The sequence below is a fragment of the Notothenia coriiceps genome, unplaced genomic scaffold (genome assembly GCF_000735185.1).
Source record: "Notothenia coriiceps isolate Sejong01 unplaced genomic scaffold, NC01 NC01_scaffold00012274, whole genome shotgun sequence".
NCBI lineage: Eukaryota > Metazoa > Chordata > Actinopteri > Perciformes > Nototheniidae > Notothenia > Notothenia coriiceps.
The window spans coordinates 56,537-79,015 of NW_011344975.1; the positions used below are offsets into that span (position 1 = coordinate 56,537).

The following is a 22,479-nucleotide window of genomic DNA, read 5'->3' on the forward strand; positions in this document are numbered from 1 at the left end:
ACCCTCAAGTCAGAAACTAGAGGTGAGTCACATAAACACAGCCCTTCACTAGCAAAGAAAAAAGTCAAAAGATTGCAAGATAATTGTTAACAGGAAAAGGTGAAGTCATAACTGATGACGGTCTAAATGAATCCACACAGATACTGAAGAAGATGAAGAATTCAGCACCTCGTTAAGTGTGGGAGACGGACGCTACCTGGTGGATTTGGGGAGGTGTGATGATGTTAAACTGTTAAATTGAACCTTTCTCATAAGATGTTCTCAATCCATTACTTTATTTACATTATACATTGAATTGTGTCTTTTCTATCTCCCTCAGCTCATCAGAGTTCATTGTTGATATAGAGTGCCTCCTTCAGCTGTTGAAGACGTGCCGGAAATGCAACAGACGGTGTACCGTGAGCAAACAAGTCATAGGACTAAAGCTCATGGTCAACCAGACGTGCTGTTTCTGCAGCAGCAGCTCAAAATGGACTAACCTGCTGGAAGATGAGGAAGAAGATTTCCAGATCAATTGAAAAGATACAGCACGTAGACAAAGCAACTCAGCCAAGCAGTGAGGCTGAGTTGAGATATGCTCCAGTTTTCTTTTTCAACCTCTGACACACTGGACTAAAACTGCTGAACTTCTGCTGCCTTCGTTCATGTTGGTTATATTTCTCTGGACTCTGTGAAGCTGTCTCAACTACACTGTAAGATGTCACCCTTCCTGTTATAATCACACCCATCAGAACGCCATCTGATGCAAGTGAGAGCTTTTGTATTGTTTTCTAAAGGCAGAGATGGTTCACTAAGGAAAGATGTTTTGTTCTTTGTGTTAAGGTTCTTAGTTCAACGTGTTAGTATTTTTGAAGGTTTCCGTCGTTGAGCCAATATGTAGTTTCACAGTTATCTGCTCTGAAAAAGCAGTATTGAAACGTGTTTTAATGGCTCATCTTATTCATGTTAGTTGTTACAGTTTTTCTCGATTGCTAACACACATTTTTTTTTTTATTGCTCAGTTTCTCAGAACACTAAATACAATTCACAAAACCCCACACCCAAAGTGCAAAACACCTAATTTCTCCTGCGAAATGAAGAACTGCACTCAAAACTACATAAACACTTACCAAATATAACACACTTCATTCATAATACTGGATTGTTTGACCACCCAACTACACACTGCTGAGCATAATCTAAAGCACTTTCATCTTTTATGGGCTATGCTCTGTACATAGAGGTTTCTGCAGAGAAAGTTGCTTGAGTTTACAGAAATACAGTAAATGAAGAAATATAAATGAGTTGTTGGAAAAAAATCACATTTTATTCAAAAATAACATTGTGCAACATGCACACAGCTCATAGTTACTATGCTTCAGATCTCTCTGAGTGTGATGGCATTGTTTGCCAAAACCCAGTTTGTAGCTGCTGCTTCCTGTGCCTCATCCTTGGCCTTCCACCTGCACCGGCGACTGTGGCTGTGAGGGAGTGTGGTCGTCTTTCAACCAGAAGGTTGTGGGTTCGATCCCAGCCCATGCAGTCAACATTTCGATGTATCCTTGGGCAAGATACTTAACCCTGAGTTGCTCCCGATGGCATGGCCAACGGTGTGTGAATGTGTGTGAATGTTAGGTCCTAGAGTAAGGTACACTGCTCTGTATGAATGGGTGTGAATGGGTGAATGACATGTAGTATGTAAAGCGCTTTGAGGGGTCTTAAAGACTGGATAAAGCGCTATATAAGTACAGTCCATTTACTTCTTTTTTTGCAGTCCTTCAGATAAACATCAAAGACATAGTGGCTGGTCAGTGTCTGTGTTGCATAAAAGTAAGTTTACCACAGTACATTGTGCAGGATTTGTGTACAGTTATAGTATGCAACATGCCAACAATTCAATTATAGTAATGAAGTAAATACGTTTCACACAACAGATATAAGTACTGATATATCATGAATTATGCAGAGCTAAAAACTGGTAACTAACCTGTTTTCAAGTCTAAGTGTCCGGATTACAGAGGCAACAGTAAATTGGCTTAGATTAGGCTGAACCCTCTGAACGTCCTCTCCCTCCAGTTCTACCTCTACCTCTCATTCTTCCTCCTCTCACTCTCACCCACCTCTTCCTCTACCCACCTCTTCCTCTTGCTTCCATGTTGGCTTCCATTGTTGCTGTAAGAAATTACTCACCTGTGGTCTTTTTATAGTGCTAACATCCTGATTGATGAGCCAACAATTATGCTATCAGGTGTTTGGTCAGGTGGAACGTGTTTCTTGATCATTGGTCCATGTGTGAGGCATTTTGAATATCAGTGTTTTAAACCTTGCTAACACGTGACTTTATGTCAGATTCCTGTGTTTTACGTGGAGAAACGTGTGCAGTGGTTTGCAAAAAGTGCCATGTTGATTTGCAAATTGTGTGAAAAGCTGAACGTGTTTAGAGTTTTGGAGATTTGAGCCGATGTTTTGCTCTTTGAGTGTCAGTTAAAATAATTAGTCTTTTATGTAGCATTTTAGTGTGTTAGCAATCGAGAAAAACTGTAAACTCAATGCAGTCTTTATTAGGATATGCTACGCACGGTGTAATTGTATGCAGGATGCACTATGATGATCAAAGGGCCATAACATCAGAAGCTTGTCTGATTTGCATTGAAATCTCATACAAGAGTAAATGTACTCTGATCAGCCCGACCAAATTCAGAAACATTCTATAAATAACTCTGCCCAGCTAATTGAAAATTCATTTAATTCTCTGCAAGGAAACTAAAACAGTAGGAAGGAATTAATCCTGGCAAAAAGGGAATTAAAGCAGCTGACCTGGCATAACTCAGCAGAACTTATTTCCTCACACTGATCATCTTTAATATTTCAAGCTGTAGGCCCTTAGATGGGATGTCAGCATCCAGATACAACTAGCAACTTGTTATGAAAAAGTAATAAACCATTTCAGTTTTCCTGTCCACATTGTACATCTATTCCAGACACCTTGTTTTCTCATTTCATGCACAAGTTTAGCCAATATAAACTGGCATTCATGTACAGGTAATTGTCTCTAGTCTCTTCAGTGTAAGGTTGGATTTGGTCTTTTACCTTTTTGAATTACAAATGTTCATTCATTGTTAAGGGATTTTTTCAGTGACTTTATGTTTTTGGATACTTTGGTCGAGTGTATTAGGATCAGCCTTTATCTTCAATAAAATACTAAAACAGTTACCTGCATATTTGAGGAAGAAAATCGAAATGTGAACTTTGACCCATGTCAGCCAGAAGAGATGAGTGAGCAAACACATTTAATGGAAGATGATGATGGGGAAATGGTGTGCTCATTAGTTACATATCAGTGGACAGTGTTTTAACATCACAACCGGTTTCTGTTTAAAACTACGATTCCTTTAGTTCAGGCGGAGAGTTAAAAACAATCACAATGGAGGAAAAGACTGATTATCATCGCCCATGGTGATCAGACAGAATTAACCTACAACACCAGGTTAATTTAAAATCAAACAACATTAGGGTTAACAAATAAATAATCCACAAGCAAGGTTAATTCATTAATGATCGGACATTTAAGGGTGAAATGGGAGTTAAAAATCTGTCGGTGTGGGACATTCATAATAACTTTGCATCAAAAGTCCCTATTTGGCAAAAGGATGAACATTTGAACTCATTTGCTACGAGATCAGCTCACAAAGACTGTTTCAAACATTCTCAGTTATCAAGTACTAAAATCCATGGAAGAAGGGGACTCGGTCCAAGGTGTCATTAAGTTCAGGTATAGCAGCTGAGGTGAAAGGAAGTTAGCTAAATAAGCTAATAGCTACATTTTGTCTGAGTGTTCAGTTCATTAATAATCATCAGGACTTGTTCTTACGAGAGTTTCCTCTTCTGTGCAAAGGGAGATGCAGATGTACTGTTCAGCGGCCGGAAAGTCGTACCATTATTTTAGAGAGGCAGAAACAGTCTTTTGCATAATGTTCGTCTGATGTAAATCCAGCTTCAAACCGTCCTGAGTCTCTGTTCCCTGGTCAGTGCAGATAGCTAGTGTTGTTCTGGAAGGAAGCCATCTGGACCCGGCTGCGCAGCCTCTGAACCTCCAGATCCTGGAAGTGATCGTCCTTGTCGTTCTCGATGATGATCTTCTGCAGCTCACCGATCTCACGCTCCATTCTTGAACGCAGCTCTCTCTTCATCTTCAGCAGAGCCTGTGAGAAAATGTGACATTCTTTTCAATTTGGACATTTCAGATTTGAAGTCACTGCAATAGAAATAATAACCTCAACCTAAAAACAAAACAAATGTGTGGCTCTTGAGGTGTCTGACAAAAGAAATCATTAGTTTATTGAAAGGTTTACCTTTTCTTGAGCCTTTTTCCGAACCTGGATGTCCTGCCGCTCCAGAGAGAGCTTTTCAGCTAGTAGTGAAAACTGAAAGAGAGGGGCACATTATAGCTCACCTAGAAATAATGAGTACGTTTTAAACCCATTTTAAAAACAGGACCACAGTTAGGCTGACTTCCTGGTTTATATTTAGCTCTACAGGTGTGTGTCTTACTTGGTCTTTATAGTAGTTCTCCATGGACTTGATCTGGTCCTGGTGTCGTCTCTGATTCTCCAGACGCTGCTCCCTGGCGAAAGCTTTCTGCTCTCTCAACCGAACCTTCTGTAGCCCCAACCCCTCCTCAAACAGCTGCCGAAACATCTAAACACACACAAGCAAACATCAACAAAAGGACTAATACCAGATTATCACAGGGTCTGCAATTTATTATCTAACTACGTAACCATACTTATGTGTGCTAATAGTAAACAGTTGCTCTCATATTAAGCTCTGACTTGGTGGCATTTTGAAATACAGTATATAATGAAGGAAACATCTTTAATAATTGAAAAAAAGGATGAAGAGATAAACACATATTGTAAGTATCTGTTGGTTGTGGTCTTATTCTGTCAAATGGAGTTCAAAGTGAGTATTGGCCTTCACTACCCACCCTCTCCTCCTCGGTGCGGGCCCTCATGAGGCGGGCCCGGTGCTGGACGTGGTACTCGCTGTGGTACTTCTTGGCGCGTGCTATCTGCTGCCTCTGTTCCTTCAGTCTGTTCTGGGTCGACTTCTGCTGCACGACACGCTCTTTGAAGTCCCTCTGGAAGAAAAACAGTTTTAGCTTGTAATGGTTCAGCTTCTTTTAGTTTTTTAGTTATCCCATTTCCTATTGGCTGACATGGAGCGGGCGGCTTTATGACCTGTACTGCAGCCAGCCACCAGAGGGCGATAGATACTTTAGCGTCAGTTTAGAGGAGCTGTAGTACCATCCATCTTTAGGTAAAGTTTATAGGCATGACAAACACTGCATATCCAGGACAGTGTTACAATAGTTTTGAATTTTAAATTAGTTTTGTATTTTTCATTTACAGTAGTAGGGCCAGGGATAATGTCTCACAAGTCTGTAGCTACGTAGATAAAATATACATGATTGGAGAACAGTGCAAGAAAGTCAATACAAGTTAAATGTATTGATCGGTTGATCTACTCGAGTCATCTTAATTGCCATTGTAACTGTTCATGAGTTTTCTAGATGTGAAAAAGAGCTTTTGAATGTGTTTGTGTTGACGCTCACCAGACGCCTGTTGTGATCCTTGTCTTTGCGAACGATCTCCTGAAGCAGGTCATGTTTCTTTTGCGCTTCCTGAACCTGAAAGATAAGCAGGGGTTTACACATACAACAACCAAATCATATGCTCCAGATTTTAAAGGGCACATCCTGGTCTGGCACCCAGTTCCCAGTTCTACCTGGCTGGAGATCTTGCTGTGTTGCTGGTTCTGAGGGGACGACAGGGCATGGAGTCTGTCCACCTGCTGCATCTGCTGCTCCCACATCCGACCCAGGGCTTGTTGGGAGATGTGAAGGTGGGGCAGCTCCTCCCGAAGCACAGGTAAGAGGTCATTCTCCTTTATTTTCACTGGAGAAAGGAAGAGAAAACATAAACCATAATATTACAACTAAAGTATAAATAGTTGTTCTAAATCTGCAACCTCACAGTAGATGTCACTAAATCCAAGCCTATAAAAATGGTAGATCAACATTCAAAATATCATACAATAATGATTTTTGACATGTCCCTCATAGGTTAGCAGACATGTCCAGTGAATCCTATTTAGAATGACCCTGACCTCTCAAAGTTAATGGGATTTTACTAAAGTTTTTGATAAATCTAAATGGGAACAACAGCTCTAACGACATGGTACATAGTAATAACATATTCATATTTTATGTAATGTGAATTGAGCTTACTTTCCCTTTACGTTTAGCAAAGACTGTACAGTGTAATAACATTAAAAAGGCACCTGGACATAGTTCATTTTTAAACAAATCATACATGATATTTTAATTTTGAGGCAACTTTGTTCAAATAATTAAAAACAGTAGAATACCGTCGAATAGTATTTTAATTGGATTTAATATAACTTATTTGACTATTTACTATGTATCATCGGTGATAAATAAATAGGGTTCTCAGTCATGTTTGGCCGCTTCAAGCACCCGTACCATAACAACACGAATAGACGAGCATCATATTTCAAGTGACTGCAGTGCAGCCACACCAGAGAGAGAGTAGCTGCTGCGGAATCCACCGACAGTACCACACGTACTGACCTTTAAATATATTCAGTCTATGGTACTGACTGGCTAATGTTAGCTGAAGTCGGCGGTTTAATGTTGCATCGTGTGTTGTTCACTAAAGGCATAGTTTAAAGTGGGGTTCTAAAGTGGCCGACCTACAGGAGATGGCGGTATGCACGCCTCAAGTTTGGAGAAGTCACGCAGTGTGAAGAAGCAACGCAATGCAATGCTGTGATCGGTTAAGTCTATGGTTGCAGCAGATATTAGCCGGTTTCATTTGCCGTCAGACGGCTCTTTAATGTGGCACTACATTCTGTCAACCGAAGAACTTCCGTATACATGCGCCAGAGAACGTGTGCTGCAGACTGTATTCCGCTTCCGCTGCTGTTGATTTGCTCGTAAAACGATGGCGAGTTCATGTGTTTTTCCGTGCTGTGCAGACAATTACGTGTCCTGTCAAATCATTTAGCTTTCACCGCGTCACGTTTGAACATATAGTTGAACAGGAGTGGCTTGCAACCTTGGACATTTACAACTCCGCGTTTGCAGTGATCGTTTCTCTGAAGATAGGCAAAATAGAAACTTGCGGAAGCCCACTGCTGTACCAAGGCTACAGGTAAAATGGCGCTGAATGTCCACAAATATACAGAACTTACCAAACAACCAGTATATATTTTTGTTTTGTTTCAATGAGAACCAAAATTGTAGTAAAACTGTGCAACACAAACCACATACATTCTGTAAATTATGTATAGGGTAGCGAGTTTGTTTATGATGGAGATGTAGGTCAACACGCTATTTAAAAATGCACTACAAACTAGGACCATTATTGGTATGTAATACTTTAACAGGCATGTACTAACTACACAACGCAAAATACCAGAAATACATGGGGTCCCCCAATGTAAAACTCACAAGAAGTCACCATCATTGAGCCACCGGGCCTCCACAATAGATTCACAACTCACTGTTGTTCCCACCAGTCCTGAACAATCCCTCCTCAGACCATCATCATCTGGAGCTCACCTTGCCTCACATGCAGCTACATATCAACCAGAGATGAGCTGATTGGTGCTGTCTGCAGTTAATGTTTACTTTATGGTGACACAATGTAAAATATTTTGGCAATAAACACAGAGGTGAACATAAAGTATGTCAACTTTTCCACAAGCTATTAAGGATTTTCTCTCTTGGTTCGATAGTTCTCCATTTGGGAAATTCTTCTTCTGTAGACTTTACAAATTTCTTGCATTTGTTGTGTCTTCCTTAGACCAATGACAGGTGATTTCCGGCGTAATATTGTATATGGCTAAGTGGCACTTATGCAAAGAAATACAGACTGGTCTGACAGCAAGGTGAAGCTGTGAAAAATAATCGAAATACAGCTTAAACTGATATTCTTTCCTTGATTTGGTTCCTTGCTGGTACTCCGGTCTGCTTCTCTAGACTAGATGCACGCTGACTGCCATTTACTGTAGGCACTTTCACACCTGTTTCATGTGGGTCTTCAGGAGATGTGCACAGTTAAAGGGAAGGATTACACACTGGACATAAAAGATGGAGCAGGACGGGGGGATATTCTAGTTCCCTGCCATTCTTCTTGACGTATATGTAGTAGCTAAAATGTCAAGTCATTGGGTTTGAAATGTGTCTGTGTTGTGTGGTATTTTACAGCTGCATGACAGCTCGGCAGTAATGGACGGACCACCAGGCCAGGTTAGAAGCTCAGGTGAGACGTTGAATAATCTTCAACTTTAATGTTCTTTACTATTTGTCTGGTACATTTCTGATGTTCCTCAGCCAGGTGTAGACAGTGTGTATACACTGTTGGCTGCTGATGTAATACAAGTTGTCCAATAGAGAGTTGATTTTGTTGGTTTTACTATGTAGATTATTTACTACAATGGACTAAAAAAAGATGCGGTTGACTAACAAAAAACAACATTTATTCACAGGCATTCAAGTAAATGTACCTGAGACATGCACTGTAACCACGGAGAAGTAAGTCAAAAAATATCTTTGATCATGAAACACTGATGTGCAAAGTAAACCACGTAGCTTTCAATAAAAAGGCAGACAGTTCTGTGATACAGTTCATCAATTCATTTTTCATTCTGCACCACTTATCCGTAGTGACAACATGTTTTCACCTCTAGCCGTGCTGCAACAAGTGTCATAATGTATCTGCTTTCATTTTCTTCCCCATAGCAGACCAGCTCTGCAGCACATTGTTGATGAGGAGGCCATCCTGCAGCTGATGAAGGAGTGCCCCATGTGCAACAGAGAGTGCCGCTGTATGAAACAGACTAATGGTCCTTTCTTGATAGTCTACCAAAGCTGTTACTTCTGCCATTATCACGGCAAGTGGGCCAACCAGCCTGAAGTGAGAAATATGAACTTTAAAAAGAAAAGAAAAGCGCGAAAGAAGAGATGTCAGCCAAAGGACAAGGTGTCCTTAAAGGCTACCGCTCAGTCACCACAGCTTAACAAGACAAACACTTCTGAAGCCTCGGTCTCAGAGTCACCATGACCTCGTACAGACCTGAAGAGCTACAAGGGAACTCTGTCTAAGATGTAACTGACTCACACAAATCTGAAACTGGGCATGAGTCCAGCTTCAGATTTGCCTTAAAGTTGGATCATTATTATGCTGTGGGAGATGCTTGTTGATGAAAAACTATTCTGTAAACTTTACTTTCTAGCTGAAGCTTTAGTAATAATGTTTAATATGTGCAGTTAGAGTAAAGCAGTAAAATAAGCTAAAAGCATTGTTTATTCTCCAGTAGCGACAATACTAGTAATGTGGAAAAATGCATTTTGAATATTAATCAAAATCTAGAATAATAGCCGAAAGGTCCATGTGGTAAATATACAAGTCTAAACCTACTTGATGGAGCTTTCCTGGGGGCCTCCTGCCTTCTCCGTCTCGGTGTGGTTTGTGCTTTACGTTGGGTCTTCGTTCTCTCTGGAGACAGTCTGGACGCGTCCGAAACTTCCCCGAGTATAGCCTCTCTGTACTGACGCTCCTACACACACAGTCACACACATTGACACATTTAAAGGCTAGTAAATTAGGACTAATTGCCCATCAGGTAAAGCAAACAAAGACTTACAATATTGGCAATTTTTCTCAAAGCTAAAGGACTTTTTGGTAAGGTTAATATCCTTGCTTTGCCGCTCGTAGAGCAGTGTGCAAAGCAGAAATTATTTCTCCTTTCCCATTTTATACCATTTAACATCAGTTGAGTCATTTGGTGTTAATGTCAGTTTCCATTAGATTAAACAAGTTGCCATTTATATGTTTATCGTGAAAGTAGATTTAGGTTTTTTTGTTTGATTGCATTCTAAAAGTATTTACCATGTTATGACTATCTGTGCTTTTCTGTAAATACATTAAAACTTATTCTGAACAAATGTGATTTCATAAATTGATTTTAGTTCAGAAAGTGCACATGATAAAAGGATTGTGTTTCACCTCTATTGTCTCTAGGTTTTAAACTGTTTTTTTAATAAGGTCATTAACAATGTCTGATTACATAATACTTTGGTTGCGGTTGCATTGTACTACACATCATACTAATGACTTACAGCTTCCTGAGCTTTGAGGCGTGCCTTGTCTATATCGGCCCGTTCTTTGTCTTCATATCTTTTCAACTCCTCCTCATATGCCTTATTCTCCAAATACTGAAAGAGAGAGAGTCCACATTATTTTGTAGGCTCGTGACATGATGAATAGAACCAAAATAAACAAGCAAATTAACTTAAATCTGAATATGTGAAAAGCAACATTAAAGAACAACATTTATGACATTTCTCTCATAATCAGGACATTGAAATTACTTATAAGAATACTATAAAAATATACAGATCTGAGTTCAAATCATTAAGCCAACATTCCAGCAATCTTGTTCATTAGCCATAAACCTAAAAAATATATCCAACTACTCAAATTCAAGCCGCACATCTTCAAACTGCTGAGTAAGAGGACATTTGGCATGCTAGTGTGCCACTAGTTAAGCTACCACATGTCCAGGGTCGCAGACTATGGAAACTTAAAGGGAAAGCACTTTGAAAACAATAACCATGGTGATACCTTGCTCAGTTTTCGGTAAGACGGTGTGTGGGGTAGCTCTTCTCGTCTTGATTGAGCAGAGGCAAGGTTTGTTTGTCTCCCATCATCCAGACTCAAGGCCTCTGCCATGGCAGATTCCAACTGTCCCTGCAGGGAGCGACGGACCCGCGGAGGGGAGGGGGATAAGGAGCGTGTCCGGGGGGAGGATTCAGTGCCAGGTGCTCCTGAAAATATAACATTTAACAATGGTATAGCGACAGCAGGAAACAAACTAAGTCGCTGAGAGGCTGAGGCCGGGCCAGTTTGATGTCGTATGACACGCTAAAAAAGTACTTGCTGAGATCAAAAGCTCTTTTTCTTAGTATTGTAGTTTAATGACAAAAAACTTGGTGATCAGATATATACATTGTTATAATCAAAGCAATCGTAAATCTTGCGATCAACAAAAAAGTACAACGGCCCTGTGTCACCCTCTCTTCCACACACACCTCACGCAGGTGAACAGGATTATAATGAGTGCCGCCCATATCCATGTGACCCAAGCCAACCAATCAATAGTGATCACACAAATATCTTATATTAAAACATAAAGGATTACTAAACACGTTTCACGGCTCCTACAAATGGAATCTAATTATTTGAATATTTCCGGCTCTTCAAAGATCATGAAAGAGTTAACTGTGTTAGCCATTATTTGTATTTACCCGTTTGCTGTCTGGGAGCCCTGCGGCGCTCCATGACGCTGTCACTGTGGTGGGACTGCTTGTCCTCTCCTCTCACGTCACTGGACTCTCCACTGTCCCCCAGAACTCGTTGGAGCATCTACAGGAATAATGCCAACGTTAAAGAGATAATACAACGTTTGAAAGATGTAAGAATGTCAACCCTCCAAAACATTATTTGTCAAAATGATCACGGTTAGATATTTTTCCCAGATTTTCCTACATAGCTTTAAAATCATGCAGCTAACAATTGCTTAAAGAGTGTGTATGTAGAAAATAAAAAAACAACAGGTAAATACAAACACTTAATTAGAGACACATGCACAGCAAATTGAAAGCCACTTTTGCTTGGATACAAAACATTTATGAAGATATGATGATATCTTATACACATTTCACACCTGATCAAGTTCCTCTAGTCGATGGGAGAGGTTCTCAGATATGTGATGAAGCTCCTCTTCTGCTTTTTTGTTCCTCTGTCTGCGGTACGCCAGAGGCTCCTTCAAATCTTCCTCCTCCAACCTGCTGCTGCTCAGGGAGCAAGTATAGTCAGACAGTCAGGAAAGAGAGCATTAACACATTACCCCTTCATTTCAATATTCTGTTGCCTCTTATTGACCTTTGAAAGTCCACTACCTGAGGCCTGTTCGATCTCTGTGGGCTATCCTTCTGTCCGCTTGTCTTCGTGTATAACTCAGATCCTCCTCCTCTTCCTCCTCCTCCTCCTCATCCTCAGTGTCTGACGGAGAAGGACTTGTGACGGCCATCTCATCCTGCAGGGTGAGGAAGAGCACATCTGGCTTGGTGCGGAACAAAACCCTCCTGGGACCCCCGTTAGTCGGCTGAAATTAGACAAAAAGAGATTCCTTAGGTGGTTTACAAAAAAGTTGCAGAAAATTAAAACAAGAAAGAGGGAAACTAACATAAAGGTGTGGCATTCGTTTATAAAAGTGAATCAAATCCCTCTTAATAAGATGGACACATGGCACAGAATGGGCTTGTCAGTCTTGGATAAACAAAAATGTGACAGATAAGCCTTCACTAACAAATGTCCTATTTTATGTTACATAAAGTATGATTTTTGGTTAGAGCACCTTTAAAGAAAGACTGCAAATGAGCTATTGAAGAAAAAAGTTGAGTTCCCAGTTTTGCAGGTAATATTCAGTGTTTATTTCTTTATAGAAATTCCATCAGATTGCATTTACACCCAACCCTCACCGTGTTGTTTATAAGGGTTTCTGGAGATGACACAATACTTACAATAAAACAAGTTCCAAACATTTCTGCAGGGGTTTGAGGTTTCTGTACAAATTAATACAAGGGCTTGTTGCTTTTCTCACCTCTAGTGTATCCCCCTCCCCCTCTGTCCTGGCTCTGTGCTGACTGGACTCACTTGCAGCTAGAAATTGAGAAAAACATTTCATTAAGAATAAAGTTACACTTGAATATTCTGTCATAATTTATAATCCAGTTATACCCGGCAGAAGGAAAAGGCAACAGTATATGCTACATATCATTTGTTTGGGAATCTGAAGATAAACTTCGTCCGATGCTTGTGTGTACCAAGTTGGAGCACCTTAAAAAAATGTCATGCTGGGATTTGGTGTTTAAAACCTTTTCATTTAGATAGCTAATGTATAGCATTTTTGCAATTTTCTGAAATCTGTCCTGAAACTCCCTTATTGTCAATATATCTAGAACAGCCATGCACCCTTTGAATAATAAATGTCTGAACCGGGAGATCTTTTACATTTTGATCTGAATTGAATATGAAGGTACATTTGTTTTACTCACCAGGAGAGTGGAAAGTAGGAGGAGAATGTAGCCCATTGGTAACAACTGTCTCAGCCTCTGGTTTAGCTTCAGGCTGTGTGAGAAGGATGGCGAGAAATAAAGCTTTATTGTCCACAAGGGGGAACATTGGTCGCAACAAACACAAGAAACAGGAACATAGAAAAGCAGTAGTAAAAACAAAACACACAGACAAGGTCATATCACAATTGTCTGTAGCATTAAACAAATTAATTAAAAACATGATTGGCACTTGGAATAGAGAACTGGCTGAGGAGAGGATTGGAGCTTTGAACTATGATACTGACTGCCTTCTTCGTCCTTTCCATAAAAAGAATAAAGAGTCGAGAGCTTTTAGGGTTTGCCAACAATTTTGCTTCCTATTGACACAATCCTCAAACATTTTCTTAGAACTAGAGGTTTAGATGACCATTTCAGGCTAGCAGGTAGACAAAGAGATAAAACACTCAATAGTTTTGTTCACAAGTTTTTGAAAAGAGCAAGAACAAATACTTGGTTAATAGGAGGCCCTAGCTTTATTGTGTGTGTGTGTGTGTGTGTGTGTGTGTGTGGTGTGTGTGTGTGTGTGTGTGTGTGTGTGTGTGTGTGTGTGTGTGTGTGTGTGTGTGTGTGTGTGTGTGTGTGTGTGTGTGTGTTGAGCAGCCACACAATCTCAGGATCTTTGGCATGTCAATACCTGAGCGTGCTAAGGAGTGTCAGATTGCCAATAGTTTCAGTAAATTCCTTAAAAGGTAATAAATATGTGTACGTCTGTCAGAACTTCGTCAACAACTCGTCACTTACATTTAATAATCCAATTTGTGTCAGTAAAGATTTGTTTCAATAATAGAATAGATGTTCAGCAAACTATTTGTGGTTTAGTCTGCTGTATGACAAAGACCCAAGTTCACCTGCATAAAGGCAGTTCAAAAGACTGTTGCTAAGCTGTTCAAAGCTTTGGTTAGGTTAAGGGTTTGGTTTAGGTACATAAAACAGTCTGGAAAAGAAGCTTGGCTGAGGTTTTGTTATCCAAAGTGAGGGTGTGGTTGGTCATGGCTGTAGGGCGGTACAGGAGTTGACCCATAAAGCAAGCCTTATTATAGAAATGTGACACTTCCAAGCTAAAGGACAGCAGACATTCAATATACTTTTCCTTAGGGTTTTTGGTAACTGATCCTTAGTACACTTTCCAGTCAGTCAGGAATTCTGAGGAGTTAAATAAATGCCAGCACACGTCAGCCATTTTGGATGAGTATGCTTTCCCTTTCCTATATTATCCTCAAATCACCAAAATAAGAAGTGTCAGGGTGAAAGTGAGTTTAAAAGAGGGACAGTGTTGCATTGCTGGCACTAGAGTAAAATATCTCTTGCCTCTAGCACTTCAGGACGATAAAGTTTGCATGTCCTTTCATTGCATTCAAATCATAGGTAAAATGTAAATGCTTATCATACTGAATCATAAGGCTACCTCTGTGGTGACAGCAGCAGCTTCCTCCCCTGCAGGCCCTTGGCTGGGACCGGCAGCTGTGGGGGACTGGCTGGGTGAGTGAGGGTCTGTGTCCGGTCTGTGGGAGGTGTTGCTCTGGGTGGGCGGCTGCAGGGCGATGGCTGAGGGCAGAGTGCCAGTCAATGGAGCGTCCTGCGTGTCCAGAGGGACAGAGGTGGGATCTGGAAGGAAGGGTAGGCAAGCCTTGTTGATTAATCGTGAGGTTTATTAAAAGGTCACCTATTATGCAAAATCCACTATTTCATGTCTTGTATAAATCAACGTGTGTCCCCTCTGTGTAAAGAGATTCTGAACGTTACAGGAAAAAAGATTCACCCTCTTTTTGTCCTGATCCATTTATATAAAAACCTGTCTGAAAATGAGCTGATCAGATTTTGGCCACTTTATGATGTCATACCGTTTTTTTGCCTGAGTAACCATTAGCCAATCAGCAACCAAGGTAACACCCCCCACCTTATCATCTGAATCTCCTCCTAGAGCACAATTGTTTTCTTTTTAACTAAATATCTCTCAGAGGGGCGTGGGGAGTGGCTCCTTGTTTTCCTCTAAAGTAACAGACAGAGAATCAGCACTTTTGAAACAGGGCTGAAACAAAGGGGATTATGGGATGCTGCAATGAGCTGTTTGGTATTTCAGAAAAACACTTCAGAGACATGTTTTGTATATATCTGAGATCTATAATATATTGATGAAAAACAGTATAATAGGGGACCTTTAACGGCCCGTCCACACAGCGGCGTGCGTTGAAAGCTTCACCATTCACTTTGAATGGGGTGACGTCACTTTTCGCCCAACTGCATTGTGGGATGGGAAGCGGAGCTTTGCTGACGTGGCTCGCTACAAAAGTTGAGCAATGTTCAACACTTTGAAGCCTTGGCAGAAGCGTCAGCCAATCGAATTATATGCCAGTACAAGCTCTAGCCAATCAAACCGCTGCTTGTGTTTCAGGGGCGGGAGATTCATGTGATTGGTTGTTGGTCAAGCTTCAGACACGCCCGCCGGCAAGCTTTTTCCAAAGCCGNAGTACAAGCTCTAGCCAATCAAACCGCTGCTTGTGTGTCAGGGGCGGGAGATTCATGTGATTGGTTGTTGGTCGAGTTTCAGACACGCCCGCCGGCAAGCTTCAACGCACGCTGCTGTGTGGACGGGCCGTTAGAGTCATAACACTCCCAAAGAAATACAAACTATTCCTCTATAGTAATATTTATATCTCAGATTGCTGAAAACGTCAGCTTGATAATAAATTGTGACAGGGAAGACAAATAACTAATCGTATTGGATTATGTCAACAAGGTTATGCTTTGTCTGCCAAACACTGATTGCTGATGCTAAACTGTATCAGAATATATATATATGTGGTTTGCAGTGAAGCCACGCAACTGGTTAGGTCACTACTGTACACTGTGACAATTACAGGTAAACACACCATTATAAAATTAAATATAAAACCACAAATGTATGCATAAAACAACTTATATTCTCTCCAATGCCTAAACATTTTTCAAACAGAAATGCATTTTGAAAAATCTTTAACTAAGGCAACAATGAACTCCTCAAAAATCTTAATGCAACAGTAAAAATATAGAAATATAGATAGTAAGTAATTTGCCGAAAAACACTTGAGAATTGAGGTAAAGACGGGTTGCGTTTGAGTGTCTCACCGTCTTGTTTGGCTGTGAATGTGCGTGCCGAGACTCCCAGCCCAATGAGCTCACTGGCTGATCCCGCCTCCTCAGCATTCCAGGTATGGAGGGAATGTTTACTGGAATACACAGCGGACCTAAACGATACAACAAAATAATATGGTTCGTTGTGATATTGGATTAGATATTTAGTTGCAAAAATACTACATATGACCTTCAACTGTTCTTCAAAGTGAAACATTCTTGATAACAGAATTCAACGAGTACTTAGGACAAAAGAGATGATAATAATTAGACTTGCGTGTTAAACCGAGAGTTTTCCAGATCTGAGCCTTGTCATTGGGCGAATGAGTCATGGCAGAGCTGCTGTTATGAGCCATATAACATGCTTGTCCACAGATATTGAAATACTCACAGCAGGAACAGATCTACACACTGATTATGTTAAAAGCTGCATTGTGCTACTGGGACATAATCAGTGTTTTTTTGGCACTCACAGTAAAACGGTTTTATATTTTAATAGCTCTTACTGTCTCCAAAACATGAAGGTAATAGTGTATGAATAGAAAGAATACACCAGCATTGCCATAACCTGCACCCGACACATAAAACTAGAATGACTGCCCCGCGGTTGTATGCCTCCTCCTATCAGACTAGTTGCAGTTTACATCCATGTCTGTTCAAAATGTATTTTATTTTTTATGAAAAAATATATGTGTGTAAAATTGTCAGAATGAGTATTTGTATTCTATATATATATATTGATGAAAGCATGTACTGTTATTAAACTGGACCTTTCTTTTTTTAATCTGGGGCCTCCGCAGATCCGGACCTCTGTTATATGGTAATTTGTGTCTGTGCCAGAGGGTGCGGACTAAAGTTACCCGCTCCGGCTCTAATATTTACACTACAGCTCCAATGTTTGCCTAATTGTCTGTTGAGTCAACAGGATACACAGCCAGAATTGGCTCCTAAGCTGATGATGGTTGAAGTCATGTGGAGCAAACCTGACTGTCATCTTTCTTTCTTTTTTTTTTTTTTTTTTTTTAAAATGGAAGAGCTCAAACATTGGTATTTTTTCATTTGTTTGACAGTTTTCTTTGTCCTACCATGCTTGGCCTTTTCTTAATTCAAGAGCAAGGGTTGTGTGGGCTGTTGCAAGTTTGAGTCTGAGAAACACATTTATCACATTTGATCCACTCTCTCTGTCTACTGTCAATTAGTTTAAAAAAAGGCATTTTAATATGAATAGGAAATGCTTTTTTTGTTATGAATATCTAGATGTTATGACTATTTTCATCAGAAAATGTTTTAATAAAGACATATACTATAAGTATATTTATATAAATAACTACTTTTACAAGATTTTAAAACTTTGCACTCCCTTCCTAACTTCCTTTCAATAATTACGTTTAGCATTTCAAAATAATATATTTTTACATACCGACTGACTTTGTCAACTAGAGTTAACATTTTACCATGAATAAAATGTATAATTTATATAAATTCACAATTGATCTCCAAATCAACATGTGTGCACTAGTGTTTGTAAAAAAAGCTCTTACTCTCCACTGGAAGACAACGAGGCTCCTTCCAGTTTAGTTTCCTTTTGCGCTGGGGCATCACAGCTGGTAGGCTCTTTGGCTTCAACAGGGATATCCTCATTGAGACTGTCAATCAGTTCCTCTGGAAAAAAGATTAACTATACAAATGACCCAGAGGGAGAGACAGAAAAATACAAAAAAACTGAAGAAAAAACACAGAACCAACAACAAAGAGAAAGCAAAACTTGGGATTACAAAATCAATGTCTGAATAATTTTAAAGAGGAACTAAAACACATGACCTTTAATTCAACATTCTGACTGACAAAATGTCTGTTTTCCTTAAGCTCACACTTCAAAGCGATAAAGATCTAAAAGACTGATAAACAACTCAGACCATCTTGTGGGTTTGAGAACAAAAGAAAATTCAGAAGCAAAATATAGGAACAACTAGGCATAACTAAGCGGAGTACTAAAAGTTGAAGCACAACTTGTCATTGTTAGACACTAAAGAAAGGCACAACACTGAACCAATGTGACAACGGCTTAGATTATTAAACTCTTCAGCCCCAGTAAACTGACCACCAAGAGCTTCTCTTGTACAGAACCAATTTCACTATTACAAATGCAGGACGTTTGATTAGGCCTTTTAGACACTCACATCATTTGTAAGTGCAGACAAAGTCATTAACTACTATTAGCCGTTTGGCAGCGCTCAGGGGACAGCCCACTCACACAAAGGCATATTTAGTTCTGCAGTGAAGAGAGTCGACTGTTCTCTTTAAAATCCTGCACCAGCTGGTCCTAAACTGGGTTCAGGGTACATTATGTCCTGTTCATACAGAAGGGCAAATAGTAGGGCTGCTTGATTATGGCAAAAATCATAATCTCGATTATTTGGGTCAATAATTGATATCACGATTATTAAAAACGATTAACCATTTACTTTGAAAACATTCATTTATTAGAGAAAAACATTTTGAACATTATGTTTTTAACAGTTGATTACCCAGAACTTTAAGTATAATTCAACTGAAAAACCAATAAAAAAAATAATTAATTTGAAAAAGTAATAATAAATAAAAAAATTAATCGTTTTATTTCGATGACGTTGTTTTCGTAATCATTGCAAGCCATAATCTTAATTGCGATTAAAATAGGATTAATTGAGCAGCCCTAGCAAATAGGCAGTCTCACCTTAACAGAGACTGTGACTGTCAGTAAAAAAGAAAATCTTTTTTTTTTTTTCAAGGAGACTGGAAATACCAGATCCTTAAGGTTGCCATTAATTGGTCCTCTTGCCACTTTCTCTGCAAAGTGATTTAATGATAAGAATAGTTTGAAGTTAAAAGTTGGAATATGTTTAGAGGACTGATGTCACTTCTAATCTAAGGCCTTTTCAAGAAAACACACTTAAATGTGTGTGTTTTGTCCAGGCAAAAATATGCAGTTTACTGTCATAGAGGAGTATGGAAACCAGAAAGCATCCACATGAAAAGAAGCTGGAATAAGATTATTTTTGACATTTTGAAGATAAAGTACCAATCTGTGAGATAAAAAGCAAAATGTGTAAGATAAAAATATGTCAGGTTGATGAAGGAAAAGTGAGAAATGAATGTGACTACCTCCATTCTGTGACTCCTCGCTTATCTCCTCCTTGAGATATTCCAAGAGGCCATCAAAGATTTCCAGGAGGTTCTCGGTTGAATCTTTGTCCCCTCTGACAACATTTTCTCCTGCAAACACAGCAATTATCAGTATTACTTCCAGTACTTTTGCAGAAGGAAAGGGTCGATTGTTAAAGTGACCTTGTGTTTTGGTTTACCCCTTCAGAACAGAAGGATATGGGGCCATGCAGCCAAAAATAAAGTGACTTGAAAATAACATTTTCTACCATCTGAAGTATGTAGCAGTTCATTTGAGATGTTCTTATCTCATACATGCCTTAATAATTACTGTTGCAAAGAGTGAAAGTGCATTATACCTGTAATGTGTGAGAGGCTGATCTGAAGGTAATCCAGGGAGAGTGAATCAATTACAGACTGAACGTTATGGGCTTCATCCTCTTGACTGCATGGCGCTGCAATGTAATCTAAACAAATATATACACATGGACAAATGTTAAACACCAAAGCATGTATGAGACCAGAGAAACAGTGGAATCCACACAACCTTACAGCAACATGCACACACACTTCCTTGAACACATTGGGCTTTTACTTCCTGTACTTAAGAAGGCAGGAAAGAGCTCAGCAACCTTAACAGTCTCATGATGGCATATATAATGGTCTCAGGAAGCATTCCTCACATACTAAGCACACTCAGGAGACCATGCACTGGACTAAAACCTCACAGCTTGTACACCGGCCTTGTGATTAAAATGTATATGCATCGTTTGGTCGAAAAATAATAGTTATTTTCATCAGATTTCAATCGATTATCTTCTACAATATACATTAATAATCATTTGCTTAATAAAGCTTGTTAGGTCAGTCTCACCAGCACGTCAAATGCTTTAGAAATTCAGTATTATGCAATTAGACAGCAATTCATCACAAATAAGCTGTAAACGGTCAATAGTTGTAATTCTACTCAAGAAAAAATGAACTAAAAAAATCAAAATAGGTGCCAATTATTTTTTTAACCAATTGTGTCGACATTTGGTTGATCTGCAGCTTGCTCTTACCTGGAACCTTCTCCCCCAAGATGTTTTCGTACAGAGCAATGAAAACATTTGCATCACAGTCCGTCAGTTTCCTCAGCCTTAGGTTTATGGCACACTTGCTGAGGAGATCATTTGCCACCTCTACCCAATCTGTAGAAATAAAAGCAAAAGTCTTGTTCATCGCCAACAATCAAGTCGTTAAACAGACATTTGGATTTAATATCTAGAGAGTCTTCCTATAACTATAGAGAATAGGGTTACATGTACCATGTATAAAGAGCCAGTTTATCAAATCAAAGTTTAATTATATAGCCCAATATCACTAAACATGTTGGTCTCAGTGGGCTTCACAGATTAACAAACATTAATGTCAGTGCTAAAAGATAAATACAAGTACAATAACATAATAAAAATACAAGATAGAATGTAAAATATAATTAAAATAGATACAAATAAAAAGAAAATCAAAATGCCAAAAGGAAAGTCTTCAGCAAAACAGTCTTTAAAGTTTGGACACTGTCAGCCTCCCCAATCAAAACAGGAAGTTGTTTCCAAAGAAAGGGAGAATGTTAGCTGAATGGCTCATTATTGTGACATTCACTTGTTATTTATATATTTATAAAGCAGGATCAGTACCTCCTCTAGGGGTGATACTGTTAATCATGAATGCCCATCCGCGGCAAACTTAAGTTTGAGAGCGGGGAGTCATCTCTCCCCGTCTTAAACACAATATCTACCTTACTACTAATCTTACACTCATTTTCATCAAGGTACTGTTAGTTGTTTGTGTTATTTTACTAATGTATTTTTAATCTAATGATAAAGATGAACTGAAAACGCTACCGTTAAAAAGACTAACGTTACCGGTGGATGACATACATTACGTTTTTAACAAATTATAGCAATGGCCGTGGATTTAGGATGCTAAAACAACAAGCAAAGTATAGTCTGACACTTTTAAGTCACCTATGGTAGGTTTTGACACAACTTTACTGGTTGAGTTGTCTCTAAAGTAGATAGCTGCCCGTTGCTACTTGTTTGCTAACGGGAATATCATCAGAGAACACTAAACTGTGATACTTAAACAAAACTGTAATTCATCTCTAAAGAATATGTGTGTTCATGTAATGACAGGCTTGGTGACAGTAGCAAAGCAACACAAACCTAGCAGCTAATGTTAGCAGAAACATAACGATACGTGTCGCTAGCTTTCCCCCGGACGGGAGCACAGAGCCTCGGCTGCCTTACCTCTCTCTCCCTCCTGGGTGCCCATGAAACGGCTGTCGATGCGAGGCAGTTGGAGCTCAAAATCTACCCACTAGCAGGAAAAAAGTCGTATCATTCAAAGCTCCGTCCTGACAACAGATGGGGTCACAGTTTCGGTGTTTGTTGTGGGTTTCAGTAACATGGAGAAGGAACTACCGTCTCATTTAAAATTGAAGTCTTGTCTGATTGGACGTTACGATCGGTCTTTGTTTCCGGAAGTGCCCTCTGATGGGTGCGTACCGCCCTCTGCTGGTAACACTGGGTAAAGCGTTATAACGAGTGAAACAATTGTAGTATAGTAGTCTGATAATAGTCATGGGCGTGACTGTTAGAAGAATTGGTGGGGACTATTTCGCCACATTTAACATCACCATAGCAGAAGACAAAATACGTCCCTCCCCTGTTTGTTGAACCTCGAGCACCTGCATGATGACAAACCAATGCATAGACCTCTGAACCACCAATATGTTTTTATCTCCCAACTATAGGCCTTAATGTGATATGATTTGGAGTGAATTTGTACCATTATAACCACAACGAGCTAACAACTATGGAAGATAGAACATGATTTAAGAAAAACATAAATACACTTCAGGAATACAAAAAATACAATAATAAATACATCTGGAAAAATATACGAATGTATACATTAAATAATAAAACTTGAGAATA

At 39.5% G+C, this 22,479-nt stretch overlaps 1 protein-coding gene across 2 annotated transcripts; it reads right to left on the reverse strand.

Moving 5' to 3' along the window:
- Positions 1-3,104: 3,104 nt before the first annotated feature.
- Positions 3,105-21,964, reverse strand: LOC104947292 (centrosomal protein of 95 kDa). Of its 2 annotated transcripts, XM_010773269.1 has the most exons (21): positions 21,790-21,964; positions 20,563-20,691; positions 19,861-19,968; positions 19,502-19,612; positions 17,899-18,019; positions 16,352-16,470; positions 14,652-14,851; positions 13,187-13,259; positions 12,733-12,791; positions 12,029-12,234; positions 11,794-11,920; positions 11,375-11,492; positions 10,692-10,894; positions 10,187-10,282; positions 9,486-9,624; positions 5,767-5,936; positions 5,594-5,668; positions 4,967-5,119; positions 4,531-4,677; positions 4,332-4,403; positions 3,105-4,181 (listed from the first exon to the last, which is right to left on the reverse strand). In XM_010773269.1, the coding sequence occupies exons 1-21, from the start codon at positions 21,812-21,814 to the stop codon at positions 4,005-4,007; spliced, it is 2,628 nt and encodes an 875-aa protein (XP_010771571.1). In that variant the 5' UTR covers positions 21,815-21,964; the 3' UTR covers positions 3,105-4,004. The 2 variants fall into 2 exon arrangements, with proteins under 2 accessions (XP_010771571.1, XP_010771572.1); XM_010773270.1 differs by lacking the exons at positions 19,861-19,968; positions 20,563-20,691; positions 21,790-21,964 and having other exon boundaries at positions 17,899-18,035; positions 19,502-19,586.
- Between the last annotated feature and the right edge of the window lie 515 nt (positions 21,965-22,479).